We start from the raw sequence: 9,993 nt of genomic DNA, 5'->3' as shown, positions 1-9,993 counted from the left end.
GTCTGCTTCTACTGATATCACTCTGAGAAACTGACTAGATGTAATTTCTCAAATTTTCTCCCTGTGTGTATGTGTGTACAGTATGTGTGTGTGTGTGCGCTTGCAAAATGTTTTTGATACATTATTGCACAAAACCATAAAAGGAGTATACAGATGTAGGATATTAATTTGAAAATAGTCCTGCAGCAACAGGAAATGTGAATTATTATGTGGATAATTTTTCATTAGGGCAAATCAAGTCTGACATTTTAAAGTGGAAATTTGACACTGTAGAATACTTTTTAAACGTTGAATACACTACAAGTTCCTGCTGCTCAGCAACAAAAGAGTAATCAAATAAAGATCCTACATCTGTATGTGATCATTAATATAATTTGTGTAATCCACATCCATTAAAAAGTGAACATAAACGATTAACTTCTGTATGTTGAGAGAGCTATAACCTTAAATGCATGAGCGTAAGGGGAAAGACACACATTCATTTTGATAACATGACATTTGCCTTGTGTCACATGGGACAGACGCACATACGGGACAGCTGGTGGCGGTTTACATGGAAAGGGCACACTCAACATTGTACCATTGGGAAAAAAACACTCTACAACACATTCATATAGCATCAGTACTTTTACTGGCATATATTATAAATATTTTGAATATTTACACTTAGAAAATAGTATATTATTTCCATATATATATTCCAACATGTTGGCAATTCCCCAAAACTGTACAGCTTAATCGCATAATAAACTTATCCAACAAACCTGAGACACTAGAAGAAAAGAAAACAGCAGATAACTTTTCGTAATGCTTGCTACACAGTAGCAGTTATTTACCAAGTACAACAATGAACATATAGAACCCAGTACAACCTTCAAGTCAACAGAAAACCAACTACACTCTTAACAAAATATGTTTCATAACATTGTAGTATCTCATAATGCACAATATCAACCATCTATGGCTGATCCATAGGCTAAAGAAAATGTTTAACATTTATCATGTGATGTCAACTGGTGAACAAAAAGACATCATGGTGCTCCAATGACTGTCATTAACCATACGCCATTCTCCTTTATCCACAACAGAAAGTCCAGAGGAGCAACAGAATAAGCACCCCACCCAGTCCAGTGTGCTACAGTATATCCAGTGTTCTCTCAGAGGAGCCCATCATAGGGCACTGCCAGGCAGTGTGTTTGTGATGGACCATTTCTGTCCAGTGCATTTTTGAAGGGCCAGCTGGTACCCAAACTCGTTGTCATTGCTGGCCACCAGCTCAAGGCATCGCTTCGATTTCCTGTTCTGAATGGAACCTCCCTGAAAAGGAAAAACAGGTAGATCAAATTACAGTGGGATGCAACAGCATCATTGGTGTGCATGTCGTTGATTGCTGTGTCACCTTAACCCCACAGCGCTATGAATTAATGGACGGGGTTGATGTGTATATCTTAACAAGCACGCGCAGCTCTGTTTTTCACTGATTTCCCTTCGGCGCCAGCACTGGGGCCTTCCCAGATAGCATCAGCATGCTCACGAAGCAAGAACAACACTATCTACCATTATACTCAGTAGCACTCTCAGTAGGAATGCCAAGGTTATGTGATAACAGAAGAAGACAGCATTAGATGAGAAGAAAACATTTTCACACGTCACCTGAGAAAACAACCCTCACACTTACAGGAAAAAACTCAATCTTTGTCACCTAAGGAATCGTGTGCTTCGAAGTGTCTCTCCATCTCATCTCTCTTTCCTATCTCTTAGAGCGGAGAATCTCTCACATGTATTGGAGGCCTTAAAGCTTTGGGTTGGACTCAACTGTTGGGACCAGTGCGATGGGAGTCACTGCACAGATCAGAGAAATTCACTATCTATGTGTAACTTCAGGGCCTGCGATCAGGAAATCTCCCGTCACCTCTCAGTCAGGAGAAGGACAACTCAAACTGGAAAGGCAACCGTTTTAAAATGGGCTTTCGTTCTGGTTCAAGATTAGATGCTCTAATAAGAAAGATTCTAGGGCATGTTAAGGTTCAGAAATTCAGACCAATACACATCCTTAAGATTTGCACTTACCAATTAATAATTAAGAGGACATTTTATGAGGGATTAATATGTGGAGTCAACAACCACCTCTAAGCAATCTCATTGTCAACTTGCCATTAATGTTTTGTTGCACATACAGCATACTGAGGATTTGGTCAGGTTAATTTGAAAGTGAATAAATCAAAATGACAGAGTCTAGTTGATGTCACTCTGACTCAGGATATGATAGGTTTTCATTAGAATAGAATACTGTATATTTAGTTAAGAGTGCTTGTCAGGTCTTGCATGCCTAAAAGCTATGGAATGAAACAATTATCTGCTTGAGTGCATTCTGTAAAATACATGGGGGACGGATACAGTTTACATATTCACTAATAGTTTTTCATCAGTAATCAACATCTCCACGTGTAGTACTGGTTGTCAGATGTACGGTAGCATGAAATATAACATGGTGGATTCCATATGTTCAACCAAATGAAAAAAAACAGCCATTAGATACACCTCATTGGCCACATGGTGCATATAGCCTGGAATGAGTCCAAGGAAAACAACATTACCTGCAAATAAGATATGACAAAGAAAACAAAGAGCTACACAATACAGTAGAACCAAAAAGTCCCATATGAAAAAAGTTGTACATGTACATTTTTCTTATCATTGCTGCTGTATTTATTTCAGCTCATCAATTGTTAAGACTGTGCTTAGACATCTGAAGTTGTTTCAAAATATAAAACAATAAATTCATTTTCATTCTGTCATTATCATACTTTGCCAGAGGCGCTTCCTGAAATATTTACGAGGCATCTACCAAACTGCTAAAACACGCATTTATTTACAGAAAATATTAATAATTTCATCCTGATTCTACTCATATTTGCAAGATTACCATCTTGCAGCAGGGAGCCTGCCAAGTTACCCTGGGGCTTCGGCATAATGTTCTTGACCTGATGTTTTGGCTATACATGGCTAAATAGCAAACATTTTCTGAGGCAGTTGAATTCCAGTGAGTCACTGAACACTTCAGAACAATTTCACACAAGAACAAATATCAGCATTACTCAGCCTTTCTCTATCTGGGAAGTCAACATCAAAATATTTTAAACACCAATAACCATTATAACCTTCAGGGTGCTTAAAAAGCCTGCGTTCTCTCCAGGAGAGGCTGCATTACAATACGAGGCCTGAGGTTGAATTCTGTACTGGCAGAGGACCAGTCCTGTTTGCTCCCTGTGCTTGATCCCGTGGGCTGCTGCAAAACCAACATATTGATTTGCTATAGAGAGTGAACCAGTGAGCCAGAATGATAATGGTCCTGGGTTCACAAGCAGCGGTGAAAGGTTAACCAACTCTCCTGTGTTCTTTCATCTAATTGATTATTTTTGAGTGAACAGTTTGGGAGTCTGTGTGTGCATGCATGTGTTTATGTGTTGTGTTACATAAGGAGATAGGAAGTATTTACAGTGGGTAGGCCAACATGAGAGGTAGAAGATACACCATGTAGTAGAAAAGCACAAAGGATAGTAGAAAACAGAAGCACTTGGGAAGGTGACGTCATCAAGTCAGTGAAAGCACTGAGGATGAACAGAAAGCTAATTAGATGTGTTTAATCAGCGTGTTAAGACTGTCTCCCAAGCAGGGCTCTTTACACCTAAACCCTCTGTGTCTCCATACTACAGCCCACGCTACATTTACATTTAAGTCATTTAGCAGACGCTCTTATCCAGAGCGACTTACAAATTGGTGCATTCACCTTATGACATCCAGTGGAACAGCCACTTTACAATAGTGCATCTAAATCTTTTAAGGGGGGGGGGGTGAGAAGGATTACTTTATCCTATCCTAGGTATTCCTTAAAGAGGTGGGGTTTCAGGTGTCACAGCCACCTTAACTGCTGACAAAACCTTTACAAATACAAAAACACCCACTTCTTTCCTTCTGCTTCTTAAGATACATCACAATTATTTCACTTGTTGAATTTCCACTATAAGGCTCTAAAGCGAAGAAAAGTCACAAAATTGTAAGGCACATTCAACCACAGAGACATTCATTGATTGCTGCTCTTCTCCTCCTCTCCATCTCGTAGAATTTAAGTGTGGTAACACTTAAGCTAGAATGGGAATAGGAACATTCCTCCTCGCTACAGCACTGTACAACCCTATGCTTGAGTTGTATCGATGCATTCTACTTCCTTTTGAGGTAAAACACATTTCACACTATGTCTAGCAGAAATGTGATCAATAATGCATGGTGTCTGACTCCATTCCTTCTTAAATTATACAATGCTAAACCAAGAAACCACCTACAGAAGAGTCATGTAGATATGTGACACGTGAGACGAAGCATTTCAATTATTTTACACCGCAGAGCTACCTATACTTCAGTGAAACCAGGTCAGTACATTCTAGACACAGTTCCATCAACAATGATCTCTCCAACATAATCAAAGAAAAATTGCATTAAGATGTAAAACCGTGCTTGGCAGCATTTCAATAAAAACTTTTGAACGGAACATACAACATGATTTCCTTCTCAGTGAGTTCACAAGGTATCACACTAATGTCAAAACTATAGACGCAAATAGGTTGAATCCAATATTGACAATACTTTGACTTAGGAGTTTTTGTGCTAGAGATTCAACCAATCCAGGCATTTGACATACAGTGCATACTACTGTATAGTATGTTTTCAATGTCTCACTCCTTGTCATTTTTTGGGGGGATAAGGTACAGAACCTACAAGTTTGTAACTTGTGCGGGCATCCACCCAAAATAAATAAGTGATCCACCAATGGAGAGAAAAAATACATCTTTATCTGTAAACACAATTCCTAGAAGTTGAATTCAAGGTTAGCACCCCACTATTGAGTGGATATTTTGAGTGCATACGTTATGACGACACCGAACATGATCAGAACGGTTTTAATTGCACCTTCAAAACTTCAGATGGGTGAAGCACTCTTCAGGCCATGTTGATGTGGCCCTCATTACAGGCCACTGTGCTCAGTGAGCCAGTCCAATAATGAAGACAGAGAGAGTCATTATGATGTATTTACTGTTCACGTATAAATGGTTTGGAGGAATGTGGAGAGGTCTGTGGACCGTAAAACTCTTATTCCTGTGACACTCCTTAATGAGACCAACCCAACCACACTGAGCAACTGAGCCATGGACTTCTGTGAATATTACACCCTAAAATGTACCCAAGATATCTACCTCCACTTGTGCCACATTTACTAATGGTCCAACTCCCTTGCAACAAAGTAGCAATTTAGATCATTGACCTGCCATTTTCTATCGCTTGCTGGTCTATTTTCAGTGAGCAGTCTGAGTGTGTTGGTCAGGTCTGTATGGTTTCTTACCTGAGTAAATAGCCAGTGGAGCTTCATGCGCTTGGCTGTGGCGTAGCTACACTCGATGAGGCGCGGTCGGCTGTTCACATCCACCAGGCACTTGTTGTCATCGTCATCGATGGTGGGACTGAGCACCCCTACATGTAACTGCTGAGTGCTGGTGTAGTACACATTCTGGAATGACAGAAGAGACAGCACATACATACGCTACTGAGAGCTGGAAGGCATTCAAGCATTTCACAAAATGTTGATTTGTTTTAGGCTTTTCACTAGGACTTACATCACCCATATGGCATGTCTATTCATGCAGCTAACCTCACTGGACTGAAGCACAGGGCAGGAAATGGCACAGTGTGGGAAATGGCTTATTGTTTATGGAGAGGTGCGCACTCCATCAACAATTCAAGTCGACCAGCTAAACCCAAACACTTCTAATTGCACTCTCTGATGCGGTCCTTCCAGCCCGTATTTTCCAAGGGCACTTGAGTGCCCATATTTAGCCAACAGGCCGTAAAACACCAGTGGCAGGAAAAAGCATCTGTTTGAACTGAGCAGCAGAGTGAGTTGTGTGTGCTACAGATGGCAGCTACATCTGTGCTCTGACTATCACCGTGCATATGAGGGATGAGGAGGCTTGTCTGCACATGTGGGGTAGCTAGAACCCTGGGAGAGGCAGGGGAATGTAAGAGCTGGATGGGCGGGAGGACATCACAGCTGGATAGGGGTGGGGATGAAGGCGGTAGGTAGCACAGGGTTACATTAGGAGGGGTTTACTGCTACCTTGTCGCTCGCAAACAGTTGTCATAAATACACTGTCACCTTGAAAACTATCCCATCAATCTTACAGGTAGAATACATCTCTATAGAATGACATGGCTGCCAAAGTTTTTGTATTTATTTTCGGTAATACCAATTACCCCACCACCGACATTCTTTAAAAAAGTATACTCGGTCATAGAATGAAAATGAAAAAGTGTTACCTCTTCCTAAGTCCGAGGATGGTTTTAACCTTCCAGACTCGGAATTATATCAACTCGCCACCCAAGGCTTTTACTTGCCACATATAGTTAAATGCACTAAAGAGGAACAATGGGTACATATTAAAGATGCACATGCTCATCTCCATAATCTTTTTACTTGTCTATTTTCAAAGGATAAAGCTAAGAACATTAACAACTTCATAGATAAGAACACTATAACGATATGGAAGAAAATGAAACATTTTACAAGAACCAATATCACTCTCTAGAAACACAACCTTATGGAACAATCCTTGGACAGCTTTTCACAATTCATTGAAAAATAGGCCCACATGGAAAACTAAAGGCAGAGAAACGGTAAATGACTTGGTAACAGGAAATACATTTATTTCCATGACAGAATTTCAAAGTAATTTTGCACTGACAAATGTAGATAGTTTCAAACAATTCACCGCTTTATTGTCTACGTTTTGATCCAAAACGGATCTTCGTCAGGTCAAACAGACAGTGCTGACATCCCTATCATCCAATACATTTGCATACGCAGGATCTGTAGTACACAGAGTGACTATGACAAACAAGACGACTGTCTGGATGAGCTTTTCAGACAGCAGGGTTACCCAGAGGAATGGCTGCATGACACAAGGGATGATAAAAAAAATGACCCAAAATGACATCCTCACACCCAAATCACCCCGCCCCCCCTGACCAACGAGTTCAGAGTTTCCTTCAATACTCCCCACTTGGCAAACAGTTTGACCATATCACAAAAAAACAATGGCACATTTTGAGCCCTGATTCACAACTGGAAAATACGTTTTTTTTGAACCCCCTAGTCTTTCGACGCTCCCCCAACAACAGTCAAATGGTGGTGGCGTCTGATCTTCCACCGGTGCCACGTAGCACCTTCCTAGACAATGTGCTGGACGGTAATTACAGATGTGGCCGATGTACCCAGTGTAACTTTACGAACAATGCACAGTGTTCAATCACATATCATGACCAAGGCCATTAAGATCAAGGGCATCATTACGTGTTCCACCAAAAATTTGAAACAAGGATAGCAGAACACAAGAGTAATATCAGGACTCTTGATCAGAGAAACCCTGTGGCTGTGGATTTCATGGAGTGCTGAGATACATTGGTATCGAACATGTTAAGACTCTTATGAGGGGGGCAGGGGGAAGATAGTGATAATCTATTAATATGAAGAGAATTGTATTGGATTCACTATTTGTCAGCCATGTCTCCTAAAGGTCTGAACCAAGAGTTTGATATCAGACCTTTACTTACATGAATATGTCACGTTGATTTGTCCTACCATATTGGTCTCAACTTGGTCATTTTGTACATATTAGATTTTTTGTAACTACTGATATTAAATTATTAGAGGTACACAAGTTGTTTTTGAAATAGGTCACTAATTAGATCTATGGCCACTGCGCGTTCCGCGTGTAATGGTTAAATGAGCGGGTATTCCAACAGTTTCCCTACGTAATCTCATTACTGTTGCCTAGGTTTTAACTTGGACCCTTTTGTATGCATATAATACTTTATGACCATATGTACAGTACCTATGTGCAAAAGTGAATTTAATGGTTTCCACACCCACCATGTGCGTAATGGTCATGTGAGGTGAATGTGTATATTTTGGGATGTGAGCACTCAGTCTGTTTGACCTGACGAATATCCGTTTTGGATCGAAACGTAGTCCATAAAGCGGTGAATTGGGAGCAGAAACAGTGTGCGGGCCTTAAGGTTCTTTACTGGACGATCATTTTCTCATCACTCATCTTGAAAACATTTATACTATAAACTTGGAAGTCAATCAATCTGCCATCTTTGACACAATGGAAAAAAAATATACATTTATTATTGAAATAGCATGGGTGACCAAGAAAAACAAATTGGTACAATTTAAGGCCATTTGGCAAACAATAATGCAGGCACTAGGGATGGGGGTGTGAGCATGCGGATCTCGATAGATAAGATGGAGCCATTGTTTGTGTGTGTCTAAGTTGATGATCGTATGTATAAGTTCGTAAAAAAAAAAAGAAAAAAAGGAAAATAAAATATTATAACAAAAAAATGTAAACTATCATTCAGTCCCTCACTATCAGTAGGAGGTAAAGCAGGAAGAAAACGGCATCTGTAGTGGTGTGAAATTAAAACGGATTCTAAAAGGAGTAACAGCACTATAACCCGACAACTATTCAACAGAGACATTTGAACAGATTTCTAACATTAATGAGTTCTTAAATTAGCCTGCTCTCGGGATGTGAGATTTGGTGTCATGTTTTCTCTGGAGTTATTTGTTAAGAAAAGTGTGCAAGGCATCTTGGGAAAGATCAGCTCCGACTGGCTTTCTTTCTTGTAAGAGATCACAGGAGATTCCTCCAGAGCTTTAATTTGTAAACCAACGTAAAAATCAATACAGGTGCAATGAGTGTGAATGGTTTACCATGGAGATGTTTGAATAGGCAAGGATGATAGTGGATGCAACTTTTAGCTTCCCTTTCAAGAATTAGACCACTTTTTACTACACATCTGGCTAAAAGATTACTGTAGCTCTGTTGGCATAACTTTTATAGATAACGTTGACACCTTTTGGAAACAGAATATACTCTACAGGAATGCCGGAGTCCATCCAAATCATCTTGGTGCTTGGACCCTGTCCTCCCATTTCAAGGCTGGGTTGAGACAATGATTTATCAGTGACCCAAGCCCTGCTCAGATAATCCCTACCATTGTGTTGCTGAGATGTCGTCGTGCTGCTGCAAATGTACAGTTTCCCAAGAAAGTTATCAGTCTTAATGTAAGTAACCTAATTTATGTTCCTCTAACTCCCCTGAATGCCTCCGTCAATCCGACAGCAATTGTCAGCAGTAATCATGCGCCTATGAACCTGAGTTATGCTGTTAGCACTGATACGGTTTGCTCTAGTAGGAAGCCCACTGGGAGCAGTTCACCTGCACTATCAGCTCAAATATAAATGTCACTGTCATGTCTACCTCTGGTAATCCTCCCAGTAAAGCAATGAAAACAATAACGCAAAAAAGAAAAGTGTTGAAAATAGCCCACATTACCATACTGTATGTAGCCAAAGAAACAAGGTTGATGAAATCAATACCTTGCTAGTAACAGATAGCATTAATACACTGGCTATCTCTGAAACTCACTTAGATAATTCCTTTGATGATACAGTGGTAGCAATACTTGGCTAGAAAATATACAGAAGAGGCAGGAATACCAATGGGGGAGGTGTTGCTGTTTATATTTAGAGTCATATTCCTTTAAAACTTAGAGACTCTCATTTCAAATGCTGTTTGTTGAAGTAATATGGCAACAGCTTCACTTGCCTCACCTAATGCCTATTATTGTGGGAAGTTGCTATAGATCACTAAGTACTAACAGTCAGTATCTGGATAATATGTGTGATATCAACAGAGATATTTTCTGGGTGACCTAAATATTAACTTTCATCAAGCTGTCCACTCAAAAAAAAGCTTCAAACTGTAACCAGTGCCTGCAACCTGGTTCAGGCTATCAGTCAACCTACCAGGGTATTTACAGAAATCTGCTCTAAACTGGATGTAGTGATCATAGTAGCCATATCTAAGAAAA

At 40.0% G+C, this 9,993-nt stretch overlaps 1 protein-coding gene across 2 annotated transcripts in view; it reads right to left on the bottom strand.

Annotated features, from left to right (window-relative positions):
• Window positions 1-608: 608 nt before the first annotated feature.
• LOC139576128 (polypeptide N-acetylgalactosaminyltransferase 18-like) overlaps window positions 609-9,993 on the bottom strand; it is an 85,285-nt gene continuing 75,900 nt past the window's right edge. For both annotated transcript variants that reach the window (XM_071401833.1, XM_071401834.1), the window contains 2 exons: window positions 5,399-5,563; window positions 609-1,317 (listed from right to left, as the gene is read on the bottom strand). In XM_071401833.1, the coding sequence (XP_071257934.1) occupies window positions 1,171-1,317; window positions 5,399-5,563 (312 nt within the window). In that variant the 3' untranslated portion in view covers window positions 609-1,170. The remainder of the gene's footprint in view (window positions 1,318-5,398; window positions 5,564-9,993) is intronic.

Source organism: Salvelinus alpinus, chromosome 5 (assembly GCF_045679555.1).
Source record: "Salvelinus alpinus chromosome 5, SLU_Salpinus.1, whole genome shotgun sequence".
Classification (NCBI taxonomy): domain Eukaryota; kingdom Metazoa; phylum Chordata; class Actinopteri; order Salmoniformes; family Salmonidae; genus Salvelinus; species Salvelinus alpinus.
The sequence above is the reverse complement of the archived record's forward strand: the minus strand, read 5'-3'. Positions and strand labels throughout refer to the sequence as shown.